Source organism: Calidris pugnax, unplaced genomic scaffold, assembly GCF_001431845.1.
Source record: "Calidris pugnax isolate Ruff unplaced genomic scaffold, ASM143184v1 scaffold276, whole genome shotgun sequence".
Lineage (NCBI taxonomy): Eukaryota > Metazoa > Chordata > Aves > Charadriiformes > Scolopacidae > Calidris > Calidris pugnax.
This window is the reverse complement of record NW_015091112.1, coordinates 338,603-363,558: the sequence shown is the minus strand read 5'-3', so window position 1 is coordinate 363,558 and position 24,956 is coordinate 338,603. Positions and strand designations below refer to the sequence as shown.

Below are 24,956 nucleotides of genomic sequence, written 5' to 3'. Positions count from 1 at the left end.
TTTTTTTTTTTTTTTCCAGAGGAAGGAACGGGGATATTTAATAAGAAAACTGCTGTAGTGGCTTTGGATGGTGGTGATTGTTTTGAATTAATGATAGCATATGTTTCTTTGGTTTTATGTAAACATTTAATAATTTTGTGGTATATTTATCAATAGGCATAGTGTAAGCGAATAACTACATAGATTGTTCTGTATTAGCTAAATTAGCTGATGGTTCAAATTAACTTAATTCCAAATGCTAAATCATTTTGTTGGATCCCGGAATCTTCACATTTTCCTTTTGCTCTCTAAAATTAGAAAAATAAAAAAGAGAAAGTAGAGAAAAAAGAGAAGCATTTGCCAATTAAACAAACTGCATTTGGGAAAAGAATCTTCTATTCTTCTATTTCTGTTGTATATAGTGGAGATAATGCTCATAAGGCTACCATGAAGATAAATTTGCTCATATTTAAGGAAATTAAGAAACAGTAAGAATAGCAGCAGAGAAGATTTTGCATAGTTAAATAAATAGCAAGTGTCACACAGTCATTAGCATTTGACTAATGAAATATTCACGCTGGGCCAAATTCTTTTCTCAGTGTCAGGAATGAAGTCCCAATGAAAAGAAATATCCTAATACTTTTTCTCAAAGCCCTTCTATTCGGACAGTGATTTTTAGGGTCTTTATACCTGGGCACATTGTGCAGTTTTGATTTTGCCTTTTTCTCCCCCAGCCTGTACAAGTTGGGGATAAGAGGTGAGCACGAATCATGGCATCACGGTGCACAAAGTCTGCACTGGTTTAGCATCAGTACAAACCACCACTTTTTTTTTTGTTTGCAACAATTGAGAAATGTGAGCCTTACAGCTTGATTAATTCAGCCTTCATTTGCACTCAGTCATGCTCAGAAGGCAAATTAGTAGTAGAACCCAGGTAGGAGTTTTGAATATAGAAGTCCTGATTTTCTGGTCAGGAGGCCTGGGCTGTTCAAGAGGCAGCAGGTAGCCAAATTCAGCTGCGAGGTTGAGGGAGACGTTTCTTTTACTAATTATTTTGAGCTTAAAGCCTATTCTGTCTTTATAAAAACACATGTAGATTATATGTAATGCATACTGGTCACTGGTTTTCTGAGGGTAGCATATTTTTTTTTAATTCAATGTGTGACTCACTTAATTCCCTGAATTTCCTGATGTGATTTTTGTCTGGAGATCCACATCTTGCAATTATCAAATTAGAAAGGCTATTCCAAAAGAATAAAAATCTGACCACGGAATTAAACTCAGCGGTGTAATTGCCAGAAGTTGAATGTGAAATGTCTGTATGTGCACTTCTTGTGTTAAGAAAGCAAGAACACATTTTTGGATACCACTCTGCTCTAGTTTGCTAACAGAAAAAGTTAATTCAAGTAACTGTGCACTCTCCGGTCACATGCCAAGGAGAGCACATCTGCATACATGTAGTACCATGGATTTTAATTATATTTAATTAGTTTTAGTGCTTTCCTTACAGACATTGATCAATATACTTGCACAAATTTATCATAAAGGTTGCCAGATTTGGATTTGGCATGGAAAATGGCTGAGCTAAATTTTGTTACTATTTTTCTAGTTAATAAATTATGTGAATTAAAGAGTTAGCGGCCTTCCTTTCAAAAAACTGGATCAGTGTTTTGTTCTAGGTGCATCCCCTGGTTTATAATCTCCCAGTTTGCATTAACAACATGTCTGAATGGTTAAAGTATGGGTGAAGTTCTCAGCTGGCAACCAGCCATCTGTTTCTATCAGTCATCTGCATTCCCACCTCTACAGGGAGAAGGCAACATCCCTGTGTGACACTTGCCATAGATGTGATCAGCCTAGAGAGGTGCTTCTCTTCTCCCATTCATTATAGAGGTAATTAGTTTACCCTAAACCACCCAACCTTGTATAAGGTGAGTCCCAGCCCAAGAGGCAATGCTGTAATGACTTTATGAAAGAGCTGAGCCAGCTTAGCAGCGGCCAGAGTTCTCCTCTTCAGACCCATACTGGCCTGTTTGCATTCTGAAATACCTTTATGTACAGAGAAGTTGGATTTCTGATCTGCATGTGGCAGCGTGTAGAGAAAAGGCTGGTTTAGAATTTGTGTCCCATTTTGAGAATCTGGCTTTTTTGCTCTCCTTTGACAAAAGGCTGGTAACCATCTATACTAAATGCAACCATAAATTAGGAAAGATGTTCATGGTGTGAGATCCTACAGCTATTGAAGTTGATGGAAACTCTTCTGGGGACACTACAGAGCTGGGATTTCATCTATAAGTTGTAAGACCTAATTCAGACTTATGAAGTGGATTGCTCTAATGCACACCAAATTACTTGTGCATGTGGCAAAAGTTTTGTGTCTTGAATTCCTCATTTGTGCATGTGCGTTCTGCCATTATTTTGGAAGTTGGTCTTTTTTTAAAAAAGTAATTTTTCAAGAAAGAACGTAACAGAAGAAGATATTTTTAATTATAAACCTTTTTCATTCCATTCTGATTGAAAGAGCATCACCTGCCAAGGATGCCTGCTGGGATGTGCCTGTTGCATTGCAGTACTTGTGAATCTCCTGCCCAGAATGGTGATTTCTTGTGCAGGATGGTGATATCCCAAAGAATGGCAGATACTGTAAATGAATATAAGACAACTCTGGTTTATTAAGGGTAAGAAAAAAGGCAGAATTATAATATTTACAAAGAAGATAACAGGAGTAAAATGAATATGGATTGTTCATGTGGCCTAAAACTTATTCAAGTTTCTTCTAGTCAAAATTTTCCTTAATCTACTTATGCTCCTCCTTTTACTGTGGAGCTCCAGAGGGTTATTTGGGAGGGCATTTCACAGTGTCTGCCAGCAGCCCTGATGCACAAAGAATTGCAGACATATGCCTTACAGGATAATGAAGTTTGTCACAGGTATCGCTTACTAGTAGGTACCTTGGGTTCACTTTGCTTTCCTTTCTTTTCAACATAGAGTGTAAGAACAATGTTCTTGAGGACTTCCTCCTTCTTCATTCTGATTTAACATTAACAAAACTCTCCAGTGTATTTTTAGAAGCATATATTGATGCAGGCTATTAACAGGACAGAGTTTTGTGATGTGATTTTTTAAAAATTAGGTTTCTTCTCTTCTACCAGTTAAAGGCAGCAAATGAGAGGGCCGGTCCCTTGCTGTTCCCAAACTTTCTGTTCAGTTTAACTAGCTTTACTGGATGTATTGTTTAACAAGTTGTGGCTGTAAAGTGAGTAATTCTGGACCTGTTGTAGTTGGATGAATAGATGACTAAGTCTGGGTATTGAGTTTCACTGAAGATTGGATTGACATCCTGGTGAACTTCCAGTGGAAACAAACAACCCCCTTCACCTGTTGCAATTCCATTTGGATCTGTAGGAGCAGGACTGGTTCCTCCAGCCCTTTTCTACACCCAGGATGGTAAACAAGTGTGGGAGGCATATTGTGCCTGTACCACTCCGAGCCAGCATCCACCTACAACCAACAATTTTTGAACAAAAATCATGAGTTTCAGATCACAAGACCAAACAGCACTTCAGCCTGACATGGGGAGTGATTCAGTGGGGTAGTAAGATTATTTGTAAGGCAACTCTTTAGTTATTCAGTACTAATTTACCTCTCCTGGATGCAAGCAGCTGTACATAAATTAGGTTCAAAACCAAGATGTCTGCAAATAACAGTGGGGAAGATACTATGAGGGTGAGAGGTACTGGAGGATTTTTTTGAGATGACACATAATAGAATAACTAAAATAAATTTGCAAAGAATCTGATATAAATATTAAGTAAATACACATTTCTAAGCTGTCTGTCTTTTGATTTATCTATCTATCTATCCATATAGTCATAAGGATATCATATCCATATTTAGTCATAAAGCTAAAAAATATTTTTAAAATTTCTCATGGCTTACAATATTTTCCTTTTGCTTACAAGTGAGCCTCTATAATAATTGCATTAACATTAAATAGAGTGCAATGGCTGATTCTGACTGCAAATAGAGAAAAAAATTTAAAACTTACTATGGAAAAGGGGCTGCTTTGCCATTTATATCTCCCAAACAATGCAGTGATTCCTGTTTTGATGAACACAAGCTTTACTTATGAGATGCTAAACTGTTTATATGAACCTCATTTATGAATTGATAGAGAGTCAGGATAAGTGTTCGGAAGAATGCTATCCAGAAGACATAAAGGTATCCTAATATTATGTTGGTGTGCAAAGTTTTTGGTGTACAGCCAGATGGAAACCACAGAAAGGTGTTACAGTGTCCTCAACCAGAAAAGCAAGGGAAGGTCAGTCATAACGTTTTAAGTTTGGTACATAGTTTATCCAAAATTATTTTATGTTTTTTGGAAAGCATGAGTAGAAGATAAACATAAATTTAACAGATAGTTTTACAAAATTCATGACAACACTTATTATAGCGGAAAAAAATACTTTCCTGTAGAAATCAAAGTTATCCCATGAATTGGAAATGTTTCTTTTGCAGATTCCGGCTCCACATTTCAGGCTAGCAGTAATAAATTTAGACAAGGAATTTGGATATGATATGGAGCTGCTTCAAATAAATACAGTATGTGTAGATTTTGCATATGTTTAAGGGCAAAGTGTTACAGGGGCAGTGAGTCCCTATCAGGAGGTCAGTTTTATTTATTCCTTAAGCAATGAGATCATGGCTGCTGGGAATTAATCCATTCATTTTGTTATTGTCTGTGCAGTTTCATTTGCTTGCTTTCTTCGTAACTCCCTTGAAATTTTTACATAATCCTAAATAGTCCTGCCAGCTCCCTTCTCCCCTCCCCCCTTTATCTGCACATACTTTGTTAGATTACATTTTACATGCTTTGAGGAAGATGAATGGGGTTAACACACACCCAGGGTACAAAGCTGCCTTTGTATATACTTGCATTTCTTTGAGATCAGAGCAGGAACCAAATTCACTGAGTCATTCTTTAGTCCTGGCCTTTGCTTAGCCCTGAAATAGAAGTTGCCGTGTTGGTGATGGTGTTCTTCACTCATCAGAGCAGGGTTTGCCTTGCTTTTCTGTGGCTGTGTGGACATCTAGACCTAAGCAATGTCCCTAGGGCTCCACTGTTGATGTCCACAGTTGATGAACTTCAGACAATTCATAGATGTGATTCCTCTGTCTTATTTTAAACATCTAGTTTAGGATGAAGTTGCTCTCTAAAAGCGCCTAATATCTTTTTTACTATAAAGGGACTTTAGGTTACTAATTAGGATACTGCAGATGTGATTCAACTGAATCTCATCTTTTGTCCCTGGACAGAAAATCACCAATTTTCTATAATGAAAAATTCTAATTAAAAAAAAAGTCTAATTTAATTAATGCTTGTCATGGTCTACAGCTTCTTTTCATGTCATTTATACTTACAAGTATAAATGAGATCCTTAACATCTTAATCTTAACAGTTAAGATTGTTAAGAATCTTAGGTTCTTAAGGTCTTAAACTCTGTTTATTGGGGGGAATAGGTTTAACAATACTGTAGAGAAAAAAAGCAAAGCTATTTTTGCTATTTATAACTGTGAAAATACCTTAAAATTGGGATATTTATAACTGTGAAAATACCTTAAAATTGAGTCTGGCAGACTCATCTTGGTCTGCCAGAAAAAGACCTCATGTTTTCTTCTAATATTGGAAACTTTGTACTAAACACATGAGCACTCAAAAACAGTATTACATCAAAGGCCTCAAGTTTGCTATGCAGACTTGGTTCAGATTAATGGTTACTGCAGAATGTATGGTATGTTCTATAAGAGGTGGGTAAAAATGATAAAAATTCCCCGTATGTCTGTACTTTATAGCCAAATCAAGTATTACATTACAAAAGCTATTGATCTTTCCCCAAGTGGCATTTTTATTTTCTGTATAAAACTCTGAGTAAGCTTAATCTTTGAAAATGCTTACCCTTAAAACCCTTTTTTTCTTTGCTTACCAATTCAAGTGATTCTCAGAAGAGTATATACATTTTTCCTTTATGTAACAAGAATTTTGAGATAGTGACAATCCTCAGATAATTTCAAGATACAGAAGGCTAAAAATGTGTTTTCAGCATATTTTGCAAGCTCTTCAATATTGAGCTACCTAGCGTTTTATTTCTCAAATTATTTTTTTATTGGTTTTGTTTTTAAATCTAGGTAATTTTTGACCTACCACCCCAGAACTGTGAGGTACAGCATACGGTGCCCTGTTAGTCTAGTCTAAATAATAAAAATAAATAAATAAATAAGATTTATTTAGCGTACTGATTTAGTAATGCCAGCCTTTGTAGGGCAGCTTTGTTTCTCCCTGGCTTAGTCACCTACCTCATTCGAAGCCCTGATGGGTACACAACGAAGAGGTCTTTAGTGAAGGAGATCAGGAAATCACGCCACAGTATGAATATGCAAGCAGTTTGGGATGCCAACATCGTCATCGTTGACATTGTTGCCAAACACAGGGGTGTCCAGCCATGCTGCGTACGTTTCTCAAATGTTCCAGCTTAGCAGCTACTCGGCACATTTCCTTCAAACACGAAATGGTTGGTCAGCAAGTTAACGTTTGGCCTCTTGCCTTCCCCCCCACACAAAGAGCTTTATATGTCAAGTGTCAGAGCTTTAAAATGGAATTGAAAAAAAGATTATTTTTCATCCTGGATGGTAGGCGACAACATGTGACTCTTTACCTTTTCTTTCCTTTCCCTTTTTAGTCTTCTTTTTTAGTTCTTCATGCTGAAAGAAAGATATAATGCAACACATTTTTGGAAGACTAAGCATACATTTACTGTGCCAGGTCCTATCTACTGCATCCTTCAGCATGTTCCAAGGAAAGCATGCAAAGTATTTTAACTGTGCTGTACGCCACATAACTCAGCTTCTTAACTGCTTAGAGTGACTCCTACTACTATAGAGGGTGCAAAACCTATATATTTTTTAGTCTTTTGATAAACGAGGGGGGCAGTGCCACTGATCTCTTTTATGGTAGCTGTTTTCAAGCTGAGATTGCTTCAAGGTGGCGTGTCATGAGGGGTTTCAGTGTTCCTTCATGTAGGAAAGGTTCCCCATAAACTTGTTTTTGTACTGATGAAAGAGGACTTCAGTCCTGTTGGAGTGACTTGCTACTCCTTCCCAGAACAGAATTTGGAAAATTTCACTTCTATAAAAATGAAGTTGTTTCTCAGTTAAAACATCCTTACTTTCAAGAAAATCTAGTTGAGAATAAAGACTGTGATGAATAGCAAGTGGGTACTCTGTAGACTTAAAAGAAGGCATTACTTACAAGTTGTAGCATTTTCACAAACTTCCTGAGACTTCGCCAGCATTGAATGCCATTTCCTTTAAACTGTTTTGGCCTGGAGTAACACCGTGTTCACATTAATGTGCTCTCTCTTTCTTCTCCCTTTTTATTCCATGTTATTGATTCATTTTGAGTTTATAAAATATACCTGAGAAACATAGAGATAAGGGAACGTTATTTTTTTCCAAAGCGGAGATGATGTACGAGAAAGTAATTAGTGTTTATAATATTGAGAAGCAAAGAGGAAAGATGATCTGCTGTTGTCTTCTGCTTTGCTGTTTCCTTAAAGATTATATACTTATGCTATCCATCTGGGTTTTTTTCTCCTGCATTTGCTGGTTATTTATAGACGATTCTAAAACTGTATGGACTTGCTGCAGAAGTAAAGTCTCAGTGCCATCAGCCGCTCCTGATACCACTTTGCTTCCTTAGTTATGGTTCTGTTCTTACCAGGTGTAATGATTTATTCATGGAGTTATTGTTTGGAAGATAGTTATATTCCTTTCCTTGATATTTAAGACAATCTGCTTTCCTTCTTTGAGAGACTTGAGTAAGCTGTCTGCTTCTGAAGAGGATAATCATTCTCTTTAATCTAACTACCTCTTCCTGCCTCTGATATGTGAAGGATTTAATCTTTTCTAGAGACCAGATCCTTCCCTTGTGAAAATCACCTCTACGCTGTTGAAGTAAACAACATTCAAGCACATGCAAGCCTAACTATGAACTGGAGGGCTGCCATTTTTTCTTGAATGAGCTCTACTTCCATCTAGTTTCCTTTCTTTTCCTGTAGGTGTTCAGAAGTATAAAAAATCAAGCATACATTGACTGTGCAAAATAAAATAAAATCAACCAGACACATTTACCACTTAGTTATGGCTGTGTATTGAGTGTGGGAAGGGGCATATTAATGATAACCTCTGTCTGGTACATCCTTGAGGTAATGGAATTTATTTCTTTGCGTACTGCTAGTGCTCCCATTTTAAAAGCACACAGTTTCAGTTCTGCTCAGTGCAGAACACATTGGCCTCAGCTCAGGAGAATTTTTAACTTGTCTGGTCATCTGTAAACACGTTTCAGTGTGCACCTCGCTCAGGGTGAGAGCGCTCAGCACCTTTCCCAACTCAGCCCTCATCACTGTCCTAGGTGTGCAAGCAGATTTTTAAAAGAAGAATTGACAGGCTCCTCGGGGAAATTTAACTCACAAGACTAATAACCAACCTGTGGTTTTTATTTCTGCTTCTTGACTTGTTCAATGCATGTTTAATTTGGGAGGGTTAGTTCAAGGTTGTGGCAGGGGCGCTTTGGTGCTATAATTTCCGTTGTGGAATGCAGTTCTTGTTGGAATAAGGTACATCATGTGCTTCTACTCTTTTGTCAGAGAGCAGAAAGACAAACACGAATGATGGACTCGGTCCAGTACGCAGAATTTTGTGAAAGTCGGCAATTGAGTTTTTGTAAGTATAATAATGGCTGCACTGTATTAACACGTTCGATTATTATTTCATGTAATAGAGAACACAGCAGAACCTCGTGTTTTTTGAAAGCACTTTTGTTTCATCCGCACTAATAAAACTTTAAATTCTTTGTCTGCATAACTCCTGGGAACAGTTAATTGAGCATAGTTTCAGGCTGTCAGGCAGAGTATTTTATTTGAGTATTTACCAAGCTTTCTATGCGCTCAAATACTGTGCCAGTGGGGACTGCTGCAAAGATGGAACTGGTAAAGAGTTAAAGAATTAAAAGAACCATGCTTGCCTGGAGTCTCTCGTGGTGGTGTTATAGTCAGCATATTAGTAAAGTTCCATGGTTGCAGGTTTTTCGGAATGCATCTAAAATTAGAGAAGAGCAGCGAGTTTTGCTTTTATTTCCCTATCCGCAGAGACACAAAGAACTTACTAAAGAGTCTTTTCTATTTTAAGCTGTAAGCTCCTGCTGTGGAATTTATTCAACATTAGCCAAATTCATCAGTATACGCCATTCCAACACTAATAACATGATGACAGAATTAGGGCTTTACTAGCACTGAAAACCAACTTACTAGAAGTACTTGTGGGCCACAACTATAATGAGCTGTAAATTAATGGGCTTGATCATGTAGCAAAACATCATTACAGAAGCGGTTAAGTGATGACTAAGGTTTTAGGTCAAATGTCAGAGAAAGTGAGGTGAAGGAGCCAGTAAAAATCATGACAAAACAGCACATGATCCTACAACACAGACTTGAACACAATGGTGTCTTTAAACGAGAGACCTTATCTTGTTCTTCCTTTTAAATTCAAAGAAAGAGTGACTCATTTATGGCAAATAAATGACACATTTGAAATACTGTTCTGTATCAGCAAATGTCAGTAAATGTAGGAAAACATGTTTTGTAAGCATTTCTTCTCTTAATTCAATATGTTTTGTAAGCTTTGTTATAATTTGGCATCACACATCTGTGAGCCATTAGATAAATGATACTTCAGATTAGGGTGACTTTAGGAAATGAGAGGTTTGAGATAAGGTCATTTTTAAAACCCCGAAATTATCATCTGGAGACAGAACAAATAGAAATCTTAAATTTGTAAAATAAAATTGAATGTTGCTGATGAGGGGATTGTGATCTATAAAAATATCACAATGTTATTTTCGCAATGTTTTTAAATGAACATGTCTATATAGCTCTTTTTCACTGACATTTAGTGTCATTAAAGAATAAGACAATTACAGTGCAAGAGAGACTCATGCACACATTCAGTTGCATAATGTGAACTCAACTAGATAGAACATACTAAAGGCCATGCAGAACATTTGTGAGAAAAATAACACAAAGACTATTTTTTACTTATTTTATTTTAGTAAAAATTGAATGTAGTGCTACGTTTAAAGTACCAAACCCTTTTTACTGTAATATAAACCCATGAAAACTGTCATAAGGAGCTAAACCTGGAAGGGGCTTGAGGAAGCCTGTTCTAACAATATATATTCATACTTTCATCTCGCCATATTTCTGTGCAGTTTTAAAGACAGGCAACAGAAATGGTTTATCAAAGGATCAAGTACTACAGGATTACAGATTTAAATTTTAGAGAACATTTTGTGGGGTCCTGCTGTCACCTTCACACTTTTTCTCTTGCCTTTTTTTTCCCCTTTTTTAATTTTTCTTGAGCAATCCTGTGTAGCTTTTTCACTCGCTCCTAAAAAAACCCCGTTATTTACACCTGTTTTCTGTTTAATACCTGAATTCTCCTTAGCTTTTTAATCCTTATTGAAGACTCTCTGTGAAAGAGCTATTACAAATGATTCTTCCACCTCGTATTTACTTCATTTTGGTTGTCCTGTCTTCACAAACAGCCCTCATTAAGACCTCTCTATTACTAGCTCCTTTCTGTCTAAGTCTCCATAGCTTCCTGTGATCAGCTTGTCCACCACTGACCTAAGTAAGATCCTCCTTTTTTTCCTTCTTTTACTCTCTCAGCAAATATCATGTTTCTTTGTCCCGTATTTTTCTCTCTATTTTCTCCTAAGTGATCTCATCCGTTAGCACTGGGAAGTTCTCTTATGAATGTTGATCACTTGCAGATCTACATCTATCCTTACTTCTTGGTATCCAAAGCACATTTTAAAAACACTCATCTACAAATCATTTTGGCTGGCTTGTCAGCACCTAATCCCTGCATGGTTAACACAAGGACTTCCTAGTTCTTCTGTCCTCCTTCATTTGTCTTCACTGTTGTTGATGCAATTATATCATTTTATCTGGACTCGGATTTGTGTTGATTTCTTCTAGTGCTTTCTCTCATTCATCAAAAATGTCATGCAATCAGATAATTTCTTTTACAATAACATGTTCAAAATCAGGTTTGTCCCATCTGTGGTCCTCCGAGGTAGACCTTTCCTTGTTCTGAAATCTCTCATATGATTGATTAACTGTGTGTTTTTGTCTTTACTCCATGCTGATTTTGGGTCTCCAAAATGTTATATATGAAATAACAGTCTTTTCCCCACTAATTCCACTTTGATAATTCCTTCCGTGGCCAATCAAATCACATTCACATTTGTAGTTTTTTCTATGACTGGAAAAAAAATTGCATTGGTTTTGGCCTACCTGTTGTTAACTTTTCCTTTTTCCTTTATATTTTGAACCACCAGCAAAGAAAGCATCCAAGTTTCGTGACTGGTTGGACTGTAGCAGTATGGAAATAAAGCCAAATGCAGTTGCAATGGAGATTTTGGCATATTTAGCATATGAGACTGTGGCACAGGTAAGGAAGTGTACTGACTGGACTCTAGTGAACCAAAAGGAGTTAATTACTCTTGGATGCACTTCAGCCTCAAGTGACTTGTTGAAAGCCCTTTGAGAACCATACTTCAGCTAACCAAGCTAACTGGATTCCTGTCTGCCTTTCAATTCACTGTATGGCAGATGTTTACTATACCGTATTCATCCATCTGATACACAAATAGAAGCGTTTTAGAATGGTTACAGTGGAGAGTGGAGTCCAGCACGAACTTTATTCAAGTCCAAACTGAAACCACATACTTTGCTATGTGACCTTTGGCAGTGCACTGGGGCTCATTCAACCCCATTGCACAATTGGATTAAAAAGCAGGATTTCCTGGAAAACAAAACGTTACCTTAGTGCCAAGCCAAGCCCTCTTGGGTAGATAGATTACTCCATATATTTACAGAACTGGAAAAGAGAGGTTCCTTAGGCTGAAATATCTCTGAATAATTTTGTATTCAACTCAGAAATGCTAAGAATAATTTGTCTCAACCCACAACTCCTCTCTGTTTTCATTGTTACAATGGCATTCGTCGCAAATACCATGTCAGTAAACCTACCTGTTTGTTGTCTGGTTTTACCCCTCCAGTTGGTGGACTTGGCCCTTTTGGTTAAGCAGGACATGGCTCCCAAAGCTGGTGACCCATTCAGTCATGCCATATCTGCCACCTTCATACAGTATCACAACACTAATGAGGTAAATCTTACTTTTTCACATATTAATGCACTTTATGTTTTACTTTTACATGTATTTGGTAGCTTGTTGCTTTCACTGTAGATAGTATTGACTCTGGTATTGATACAGACCTCTGTTATGGATTTTATTGACATTAAAGTTACGGGTTTAGATGGAAAGACATTAAATTATAGCTCCAAATATTAAATTCTTAGCAGCATGTTTAAATGATGATTTGGAGGTTAAAGTTGTCAACAGTGGCAAGTGCAATAGGTGCTGTATTGCACGTATTGCTGCGATACAGATATTATAGTAATCTCTATAGTGAGTAAACTTAATTCTGTATTAACATGTCTTCCAACAGTAAATCTAAGAAGGCAATAATTAATTCTTTTTGGTGATTTGATTAAATAATGGCTGTATGACATTTTGCTTTCATAGCAACATCTCGTAGGGCAATCTGCAAGTGTGAAGACCAATCTTGACTCTCCTGAAAACACACCACCTCCTACACCCACACCCCCAGCTACAGCAGGACAGCAACACCTCGGGAAAACCCCATCAGGAGCCCTGGGGAATGGTGGCATTGGACAGGACTCTACCAAATCCAAACAAAGGAAAAGAAAAAAGGTATTTGGTGCACAATCCTGAAAACATCAAACAAACAAACAAAAAGCCCGAACCAAAACATGGAAATAACATGTTTTATTTTAAATATTCCATTTAAATTATATCACATGTTAACTACCAATTTTATTGTAAGGCCAAACATATGGTTTGGTGTTCTTTCTGCCAGAGTTAGGATAAAGCTTCTCAGCAAGGCCTGCAAACTGAATTTTGTTGAGGTAACAACAAAAGCTGAGCTGCTCCTCTACAGCAACAGCAATAGACACCATCCCAAATAATCGTCCCCTTCTCTGACAGTAGCAGTTAGTGTAGGTTTTGAGGGTCAAAGCATAAGCAGAGTAGGCAAAGAGGTGGTTATGATTTTCCTTCATCCAGCAGCATTAGGCATCTGCCTCTTTGCCTAGAACAACTTTGCCTGACTTGCTTTATTTTTATACTAGTTGGTTGCATTCAATCTAAATATTTGTTTTCTTTGCATAAAATATGGACGTCTCATATTCAGAGTGTGAAATGTAAATATTACAATTCCTGTCTTCTGTTGTAGATCCTTGGTATTCTATCTGAGAGGGATATACGTACCTTAAAACCACAAGGGAAATAGATTTGATTAAATTTGATAGGAAGCACTGTGTGAGTCACTTAGGGCTTTTTTTTGAAAAAATGTGACGGCAGCACTCATTTCACTGCAGAGCAATGGAGTGACTTGTGATTTTCTGTTGTGTGTTATTACTCTTCTAAAAAAAATACTCATTTTTCACAATTGAACCAGTGATTTTTACAATAACAGATAGAAAAAGATTTTTCTCCTAGTGTCATCGATGCTGTAGATATCTAATACGTTCAACTTTTTATCTGCCCTTATTATACTGCATTTAGAAAGCCTTTAGTGAATGCTAAAAACCTCTCTGAAAGCTTTTTCTTTTTGTCCTCCTTTTTTATATTACGTTTAATTATGTTTTGTTTCTGTGGCCAATTTCCATTATAATTCCTTGGAACAAAAATTTAGGTGGAGATGTAGTTTTTGATATGTTATATTTCAATTTTCAATTCTTAAATGTTTGACTTAATGCCTTTTGAAATAATTATATTCTAAAAAGTGCACCATTTTAATGAAATATTCCCATGACTTATCCAATTTGGTTAGGTATATACTGGATATAACTGAGGCATCGAGACAAACAAGTTAACGTGGTGAAGAGTGTTATTCTTAGTCCATGAAGGCCCAGCCCAGCTGAAAATATTTGAGTTTCACATTCCCTTTATGAATGTCAATCAGCAAGGGAAGAATCTGCCATCGTATTATGAATAATTCCGTGTGTACACACAGGCTCCAGTCGACTCAGCACTCTTGAAAATAAAACATTTTCAAAATAATATCCCAAGTTTGACAGCATTAGTATAGAGTGTAAATGTATGGGAGAACCATGAATGTGTGTACCTTAAATTTCAGTGTATAATGTAAGGTTTTGTCATTCCTAGTACATTCACTAATACAGTTTTCATTAATTTATTACCAAAGAGCCATCTTTCTGATAAGTCATGTGAATTCTGGCAACCAGCCGTGCTTAGATGGAGCCTAAACCAATATTTCAGTTTGACTAGCAAGGAGAAGAGAGTAACATTTTCTTCTAAAATCCTGGGGATATTTTTGTGAAGTTGATGGACCAGTAGCAGTGAATTCTTATTTTTCCTGTTTAGCGTCCTTAATCCAACAAGTCATTTGAAATTTGAAAACATTCCAGTATGAGGTAATTAAAATATTTTTGCATCCCTCTAACACCATTATGTGACGTGTTTAATCTTCAAATTTCAATCTGATATTACTCAATGGCGATTTTGGTGTCAAATTGCTTTCCACTTTGGGTACTCGTTCAATATTTTCCCTACCCCTTGACATCATAATGAGAGCCTGAAATGTTTTAAAAATAGTTTCTGTGGTTATTGCAGTATGACTTATATGACCCTTTCATTTTAGTTTGAACATTTTCTGCTCTTTTCAATTGCAACATACAGCAGCACTAGGTGAAAGATTTAAGAGGACAAATATGGTGTTCTTTGGGTCTCTTAAGCAAAGTTCATGTAAAAGTCCTCTTTGATTTGTTAATAGCTTTTTTTCTCTAATGTAGTGTGTGGCAGCAATGATGTGTATCCTCAGGAAAAAAAAAAATTGGTCCATTTTATAAAGGTTTATTTTCATACTTTATGCACTGTAGGTCTGTTGTGTGTTTTTGATTTAGTAACAATTTATGTGTTTTTCTGTTGCAGAGCACTGCAGCCTGTGGTATAGAGGCTCAAAGCGATGCCATCCAGCCCAGCCACATCAGAGAGGCCATTCGACGCTATGGCCACAAGATTGGCCCCCTTTCCCCATTCACAGTACGTAATAACAGAGTTATAAAAAGTTATATTTATAATCTTAAGGAACTTTGATTTTCAAGTGGTCAAATGAAGAAGCTTTGGAATTGTTGAGAGCAATTTGTGGTGACTGTAATTTTCTTTATAAAAGTGGCATAATTCTCTTGGGAAATAAAACTTAGTAATTTCTGTCTCTTTTTGGAAGGACAAAAAAGTTTTTTTTTTCTTTTAAATATTATTTTCTTTCAATTACAAATTATGCTTTTTTGTTAGTGCTTGAATTTTCTGTTTTTCCAAAGTTTAGGTTTACAGTTATTTTAAATTATATGTATTCCAATATGGTGAAGAGCACTTTATATTCTAAAATTAGTTGTGTGTCAGATACTGTTCCTATTGGAAGTTGAACTCTCAAGTGACACATTTACAGTTGGAGAAAGAAGAGAATGGTTTCTTTAGACAACTTTGAACCTCCACTAAAATGTAATGGAACTGAGCTTGTGGTAAAACACTGATGGGTTATGAGGTTTTGCCATCATTCTTTCTATGCAAATTGCAAATCCATTGTTCAGAGCAGCCAAACGAATTCTTTATTTAATATTCTCATCTGATACAAATGTGAAAGTAGTCTGTCTCCAATGTCATAAATTGGGGTCATTTTCTTCTGTTCTGCTGTTCTATGTGGCATATATCCTTGCTTACCTCAGAATATCTATGTTTAGGAAAGAATGAATATCAAAGAAATCATTATAGGAAAAAAAACCCCAACAAACAAAAACACTAAACTAGATCTCAGCTCTTAAAAATCAGGAAGAAATTTTCCATTTTTGGAGGGATTTTAGGAAAGGAAAATTATTCTTAATTTGGAGGAAATTCATCTTCAGAAAAATTATGCACAGTTATATGAAGACCATAAATATCAAAACAATACTGAGACTTGATCGCAGAAGGGAGGAATAAGAAAAAGTAAGAGTAAATGAGTATGTGAAGTTATAATTTTCCAAGTGTTAAAACTGATCAATGCTTTTATAAATGGCAGTAAATGTTTGGTTTATTAATGATAGTTGATACGTATTTGCAATGAATTATCTTTACATAATTTTACCTGTCTCTTTTGCCACTCAAAAATGTTAATTAATATCGTGTAAAGCATAGAATAGAATTTCTAGTCCAATGTGGAGAAGTGTCTTTAGCAGAAGTTTGCTAAGAGATGTAGCTAAGAACACGACAATAGCTTCTGAAAGCAGAGAATGTATCTAATTTTATTATAAAGCAGTAAAGAGCTCACATAAACGGTTACAGAGAGGTAAGTCTTTCTTCGCTGACCCTCACTAAAAGTCACTTGGTTAATTATTAACCAAAGTAGAAATTTCTCTGCAACCACCAGATATAATAAAATACTCTGGTTTGGGTTGGGTTTTTTTATGCCCTGCTATCTTGTGAACTTCCCAAACAGCACGACTAACTGAAGAGTTTAATTTGTTGACATTATGTACTGTCAACGTGGTTGATGAGATGAACAGATCTTGTTCCCTCTAAACAAGCCAAGAACAAGAGAGGGGATCTTGGGTCATCTGCTAGATGTGTACAGATGTTGTAGAGCTGTAACACGATGCCTTTTATAATAGGAAAGTTCAGGAAATGGATTTTAAGAGATATTATAGACTATGCATTTAGGTCTGCCAATCTGCCTGCTTTTCTGGTCAGTGCCCTCACTGGCAATTTTGGGGACAAACATCACTATCACAGTTGGCCAAGAAGAAAGTACCTCAAACTTCCTTTAAGTTCCTTACAAATGCAGAAAACATGAAGGTAGATTGATGCTTACCTTGACCCAACCATTTCATATTGCCAGACTATCACGCTGATGGATTAAAAAAATGCTGTCTCTAGGCATTTTGGATAGTACTGTGGCAACATTTCTTTTGAATTACTTCTTCTTTCTCCTTTTGCCACTGCCTTCACAATAGTTTCTTTGTGTATCTGTGTGACCTCCTATGCAGGATGACAGAACCAGCAGTAAAGCTGGCTTTACTCATTGTGCTTCTCATGATTGTATGGTGACACACAACTGCAGAGAGAGAAATATTGTATCTGTCATTAGATTCAGTCATGCTTTCAGCTGTTTCCACCCTTAAAATTAACCTAAACTTCATGTAAAGAAGTTAGGAATATACATTTGCACACCATCTCTTCCATTTCTCTTAAGCTTGTTGATCATCCTTCCACATCAGTTTGGAGTTATAGTCAATAGGTGCCCTGACAGAGTTGGCTGTAGGTAAAGGGGAAGGATATTTCTGCACATCCAGATATTTTGCACTGAGTTTTCTGATGTCAGTTTACTGTTCATGTTCTACTAACATAGAACATAACAGTTCTAATGCAGAGGCAAGGAAAAGCATGAGTGTAGCACACTGAAGAAACAACCATTTTTGTGAGCTATATGCATGTTCAATTCAGTCACTCAAATATATAGATTCGACTGAATTTTAAGAAAAAGACATTGTTCTACAATTTTACAACAGTCACAAGAAAAAAGTACAAGTCTGCTAATGCCAAAATGCAATATTACTCCAGTATAAGTTTATGATAATTGTACAGGAAGAATGTAAAAACAGTCCTAGAAACCTGACCATGTACATAACTATCCCAAATTACATCACGCGTGTTAGGAACATACAGGAAATCCGATACGAGGAATAATAGGCAAAATAAGTTATCCAAAGTATTCAACAACAGTTTTGTTTTAGTAAAGGCCATTGAGAAAAGGCTGGGGAAAGAAAAGGGAATCACTTTAAATGCTTTCCTGTCTTCCAAAGCAATATTACATGAACTTTACCATAGTAAAATTATTGGAATTTAATAAATTATTTTAATTTTGTAGGCCTGTGCTATTCTGAAATTGTCTTAGATATGTGACTGTTGAGCAGGAAGGAGGATTTACAGAAGAATTGTACCCTTGCTGTACATTAGTAAGAAATAATGGACAGCCCTGGACTATTTTTTCATTTTAAGTAATTTCCATCTCATTCCAGCCAGCCATACAAGGCAGAGAGCAAACATTTTCTTTTTCATTTGGGAAATTATTTTTAATTTAGCTAGAGTTGGTTTTTGGCTTTTTGCCATGCTGCCTAGTGTGAGGCATTCAGTAGTCTCCCCGAAATGTATCAGTGTATCATTTTTAAGGTTTATGATTTAACAACATTGAGTTTTGGAAGACTTTATCAATAGTACATCTAGAGAAATGAATAAAAATCTGGACCTGCAAAGTATATTATAGTATTTCCCCATTTAAAAGTGTGAGATACTATAAAATCAATGTTCTCGTATGAAATATCCAATGCAGATGATTGCATTTTAAACCAAAACCAGACAATGTTCTAACTGCCCTTGATATTAAAATGCAGATTTTATCAATTCCCTTTCTTTTTTTGGTCTCCCTGCATTTTTAATCTTTTTTTTTTTTTCTTTTTTCATCACTGTTTTATCATTTCTCTGATGAAACAGGACTTCTCAGTTCTTAGACTAAAGTTAATTTCTGCACTGTCTGGAAACTCACCCTCAGTAGTGGCAAGACCCATATGTAATTACAGAGACAGATGAAGATATAGGTATTTGACTAGATTACCCGATAGGAAACCATCCTTGTTTTCTCCAGATGCAAAACCACACTCCAAAAATGCGAAAATCCCCTACCTCCCTTCTCCTCCGTGGGCTTACAGGAAGGGATCTACTTTGCTTTTTGACTTGATTGACATGTTTTTCAGTGGTGACTCGTTCATATTTGACCCAGGTACTTGCCCATGCACACCTAAAGCTAACTCCCCAGTAGGGCCTCTGTCTTTGAGTCACTTGCCATCAAGACTGTGATGTATGAGGCCTTGATTCTGCTCAACTGAACAAAACTTACTTGTTTCCTTGGCTTACAAGGGAATATGAACTGATAGGAGAGTCATCTTCTGGTCTTGTATTTATCCTACCAGTACACTGTTTATAAAAACAATATAGGAGAATATGTTATAAAAAAACAAGCAAACAAACAAACAAAACAAAGCATATTCTTTTGGGACTATTTTCTTAAGATGGTTAATATATATTTGTGAAGGATGAACAGTGACATTTTCTGACACCTTTCCCTTTTTTGATGTTTCACCATGACCATCCCTCTCTTCCGTCTGATTTGGTGATAAGTGGTCCTAATAAGGTTTGGAAGAAGAGTTAAGCTGTGCATTTTATTCTTTAGCAGCATTTGATGGATGTTGGTTTGGACAAAAAGAGCACTTTGAAAGTTTTATAATCACATGGTAAATGAGGACTAGCATTAAACTAGTGAAAATGATCCGTTTGCATTTATTTTGACCTTAATAGCTATGTCAAAATGACTAACATAATTAGAGCATTTAGGTTTTGTTTCCAAGTGCAAGCCACAACGGAAAGCAGCAAGTGTACTCTAGATTCTTCTGCATTGTATTATGCCTAAGGTAGTCTAGACAATATATATTTTATCCATATATTCTCTACTAACAGTATTAGGTGGTACTCAGTATTGCCTACTTTAAAACATGGTCCAGACTTCCAAGGAGCAGAGAAATAAATAGTTGATATTAAGAAAAATAACTCTATATAATTTTGCAAGTAGGAAATATGTAACTTTTCATTGTGTGGGATGATGCACTTCCATGTGCTGTAGCCAAACCTATTTCTCTGTGCTCTGTGCATTTAAGTTAAGGAAGTACGGCATGTTATGTGTATTAATTCATTGCAGTCTAAATCTTGCTTCCTTGGTGAAGGAAAATGGGAAATTTGTTTACATAGGAATAGCAGACATTTTATATTTAGAGATTAATTTATATTTTGGATAAGAAATTAGTATATTTGAATATTGTAACGGTTTTATATAACATCTACTTGTAATTTTACTCTTCCACACATGTTCTTTTTCTTATTATTAATTTAGATAGTTAAGGAGTAGTATAATTCTGAATGCCGAGTCATTAAACATCAGTTCAGTCTATCTGAGGATCTCAAGCACAGTGATATTGGTATTACAGCCCTTTACATGGAGACTATAACCACAATTAGATGATTTCATGGTTCGTTTGGATGAGTGGTCTAACTATTAGACACATTGAAGTGCAACCTAGAATGAAGGGAGTAAGAGGATTACTTCTCTTACCTGTACAGAAGGTAGTGGAGTTCAATAGGAAGTCAGTGGAAAGTCATTTTGAGACAGAGCAAATTGCTGTATCTTGTAGCATGACCTGGATACATCCCTCTTTCTTGATCAACCTTTGGGTCTGGGCACTTACATACTTTACAATATGGCAGCATCATTGATTTTGATAAGTTTCAGGATTTAAATGGGATCAAAATCAATACCAAACCAAATTATAACAAGCTCAATCTTTCTACAGACTGTCCAAGAAGTAAAATAATAATAATATGTTAGATTTAGATTAATCTAAAAACCTCATGTCTGTAAAGTGCATAGTGAAAATGGTCCGCAGTTTTGACTGGACCTATAGGTTTAATCATGTTCATCTGAATATTTTTCTAAATAATAATATTTAGTATGCCAAGGTTTTCACAAAGATATCAGATGGATATTATTTACCAGGAAAACAAGCGTAATGCCTCCAGAGAAGTTATTTTAAATTATTTGAATTGATTGCATTTCTAACAGTTGGAGTAACAAACAATAAACAATTCTTTAAAAATATTTATTCTGTGATCAATATACAGTGATTACCTGAAACCTTGATATGAACAGTTCTAAGTAGTACCTGAACAGTTTGTAAGTAGTGCTTGTGATGGTAAGAGAACAACCCTATTAAAAAGCACAGTGAGCATCCTTTACTCTGAAATTAAAAACAAAGCCACAACAGTAGAAGACCACAGGCAAAAAGAATAAATAAATGTAGGCAAAAAGAATAAATAAATGTTTCCAAACCAGATGCTTTGTCCCTCTAGCTTATGTCAGTTCTGAAATGAAATGTTTTAGATGTTTGGCTAAAGAGAAGCTGAGATTATAATTTTAAATTGTAATCCTGCACAGACCTGTGGAAGACAGTAGCCATTATTCAGCAGCGTATGTGTGTGTAAATGGAGCATATTGAATGAACAGAGGGTATAACTAATTTTTGTTTGGGTATTTACTTTTTTGGAAGAATGCTCCTTCAGGTAATTTGCATCTGAAAAGACTTGCTAGTCTAAAAGTTCTCTCGTTAAAAATTTCAGTCCCATAAAATTGCCTAAGCATCATAAAACAATGAAAATTTACAAAACCACGTTTATGATACTGCTTTTGACATTCCCTGCATAAAGAACATGTAACACCAGAGAATGCTGTTTGGCTGAGACTTAAATTATTTGAGCTTTATACAGCCTTGCCTATACTCTTATGGGTTCTTAAATAATAACCGCAAGTATTCCGTGTAGATTTCAATAAGTTACGTTTATATATAAATAATAGTTTCACAATCAAATTATATACTTAGTCAAGACTGTTTACTTCTGATTGTTTAAAAGTGCTCCTGCTTGAGTTCAGCTTTTATGCAAATTCTTAATTTCTGTTGCAAAAAATACTGAAGTTCGTCACAAAGCTTTAGTAATTTCAGTTTAATAAAGATGATATCAACTCTACTGCTTTCCTCTAGAAAACAAAGTTTGTGAAGTAGTAGCTGAAGAGCTGGCAAAGCTGAGCTTGTGAGAGACTGAAAAAGCAGGTTGTGGAGGTAGAAAGAAGAGAGGGAAACTCTGAAATTGTAAAGGATAGCGTGGCAGTATGATACGTGTGGAGATAACAGAAAAGGACATTTTGAAAAGCAAGATTGTTTCAGGTTCCTTAAACTTCAAGAAAAATTCAGCTTCACATTTGGTTTGCAACTTAGTCTTCGTAACCAAAAGAAATTTCTTTTTGCATATTTCAGACCAAAGTCATAGTGAGAAGTTCTGGAATACAATCTTCAACAACTGCTTCAATATACGTAATGGGGAGACATTACATCTACATTTTTCTAAATCACTTGAATGATAAAAAATTTTGAATGCTGTTTCTGAAAGAAATTATGCACATAAAAACAAATTTAAAAATCTCTGATATTTAAGTTCCTTTATGTTATATACTATCGCTATTGATATTCAGAATCAATTGATACTGATTTTGAAGAAGTCAGGATTTCATTCTTAATCGGTTTTCAAAAATGAAATTTATGTATTTATGTCAAAGGGCATTTGAAAGCTTTTCCTTCAGTTATATATTCAGTGTCCGATATAGAAGTCAAATTGACATTTTTATCGCTTCTTCTCTTCAAGCAAAAAAAAGGAACATTTTATTTAATTAAACATTTATAGATATATATATAATGTTTTTGTCTATACTTCAAACTATTGTCTGTAGTTATTTGTTATTCTACAGTGTTAACACTGTGCATTTGAAAAATATGAGTTATTATTCTATAAAACCAGTAGGAAGTCAAATCTCAGTTTGGAAATCTTGTTCCCTTCTCTCCCAACCCCCAACCCAAGGTTCCTCCTTTCAGATTTATGAAAGAAAACATTTCTTTCTGTAAAAGGTTTTTGTATGCCAGCATCTGGAAGTGTTTATTTCAGTGGCGTGTAATCTATCTGTGGATTTAGTTAGCACCAGACCCCCTTTTGTGTACTCCTGACTTAAAATTTTTATAAATGATCTTGTTGAATTTGTGCCAGTGTGCACATGGTTTGGCTGATTGCTGCATATATCCTTTACCTGCCAGTCACCTTTGATTTATATCCCTTCCCCTCTGCTTTTGCCTTCCAAAAATGGTGCCACTGAACTGTCCTCTAAATCATCTTATTGGATAAATTACTCCAAGATGAGATGGTACGGTTTTGGCCGACTCCTCGACAGAAGGCATTCCTATAATCCATCCTTGCCCGCCCTCTGTAGAACCATTCAAAAAAAGAGAATGAACAGGGGAAATCGGGCTCCCTCTTCTATCTCAGCACTATTTCTTCCAGTGCTATTCAAAAATGCAAAATGGGACATTTGATTTATGTAGCTCTTAATGCCATCTGAAGACACATAAACTGTTTGAGAATCTTTTGCATACCCTCTCCTGAACTGAACTTCTTCTTTATAAGAGTTTAATCCCGAGAATATGGTTATACTGTTTTCTCCCAGAAAAATTAAAATGTGAAAGAACAGCAAATTTAAGAACATTTTAAAGCATTTCATTTGGAATAGATTATAGAATATACATGACAGTTCTTTCCATGAAAAAAATCCCCGTTGGTTTCCTTAAACTAAACAGCTAATACTCCTTCAGAATAACAACAGTTCTGTAAGCTTTACTTAATGACATTACTAATTTGGAGAGTTTTATGAAGTTTCCTGGAGAAAAGCAGGTGGCTTGGCAGTAATTTAAAAGGTTCACAATTTGTGGTAGCGGTTTCAGGGGGTTTCATGTTTCTAAAGAGGGAGACCAAGCTGCATATTGCTTAAGAGTGTCTGACACAATGATGTATCATTTTGGACTAAGTTTCCAGAAGTTCGTTGGTCATTAAATGTGCTGCTTGACTTTATATTGCAGTTTCCCAGCTGTCTCTACTGGGGGTAATCTTAACGCTCAAACAGAATTTATTAATGAAGGCATAAGCTTGCAGTACTGATGAAACAGTAAGTTGCCCAGATGATTTTATTAAACAGGAACATAGATTTTTTAGATAAGACAAAAATGTCATTTAAGTAGATTTGAAAAGAACTGGCTCCTTTTCTGCCGGAGCGCTGGGAAAGTATTTACAAACGGTCTGGATAGTATTTGATATCCTGTGGGGACATTTAAAATTCTTGGATTGCACATACATCAGTGTCTTGCTGCACGACACAGTGCATGAATTGTTGGGGGAGCGGCGCGCGAGGCTTCCAGGCAGTATAGATGTGGTTCTGTTGAGGCAGGAGATACTGGTGCAAAACGACTCTGCTAATGGAGTTTGCACGGCCGCTCCGTCGTGTCGCTGCCTCCTCAAGCAGGTTACACTTGGAACTACTAAACGAAACACATGCGTCTTGCTAAACATAGGGGTGTAAGATTTAATTCCTTTTCACATCTAATAATTAACAAAATTCTGATTCAGCAAACAACTTTACCAGCTCCGTTAGTGAGAAGACAGTAAGTAAGCGATGAAGTTTGCAATCGACTGAATCTCTCATATAAAAGAAAGCAACTCCTAATCTCATAATCTTTATATAATTATTTTTTTTCTAACTATATGGCCAGACTCAAATACATACTGGAGACATTTTACACGTTGTACTGATGTAAAAGGATCCGAGGGTAAGAATACATTACTTTTTAAATGATGTGTATGTTCTTACATGCCTCCTGAGAGGCTTAAAAGACCTTAGTATAAATGAGAACCTGAATTCTGGTACAGATTCGAGGCAATTCAACATGTCATGCAGCTACGTAAATATACATTTCAAGGGTAAGGTGAGCAAATATAATTCTACAGAAGATACTAGGGAAAAAAAGGAAGCTTAATTTAGTGTTCCAAGATACTACACAAAGGGAAGATATCTAAACGTGCCTCTCTTCAGTAATTTCATTAATTTTTGTAAAGATAGTAACATTTCATCCATCTAGCATGTCCATGCTGGTACAAAGGTTAATAAATAGAAACTTGATAATTGAAGAATCTTAAGAACAAAACTGAAGAATCTTAAGAACAACGTGGGGCTTTTTCTTACTTG

At 35.9% G+C, this 24,956-nt stretch overlaps 1 protein-coding gene across 3 annotated transcripts in view; it reads left to right on the top strand.

Annotated features, from left to right (window-relative positions):
• The window catches only part of SUPT3H (SPT3 homolog, SAGA and STAGA complex component), a 316,060-nt gene that overhangs the window by 252,706 nt on the left and 38,398 nt on the right, over positions 1-24,956 (top strand). For all 3 annotated transcript variants that reach the window (XM_014958227.1, XM_014958229.1, XM_014958228.1), the window contains exons 7-11: positions 8,682-8,757; positions 11,435-11,547; positions 12,158-12,265; positions 12,686-12,874; positions 15,137-15,247. In XM_014958227.1, the coding sequence (XP_014813713.1) occupies positions 8,682-8,757; positions 11,435-11,547; positions 12,158-12,265; positions 12,686-12,874; positions 15,137-15,247 (597 nt within the window). The remainder of the gene's footprint in view (positions 1-8,681; positions 8,758-11,434; positions 11,548-12,157; positions 12,266-12,685; positions 12,875-15,136; positions 15,248-24,956) is intronic.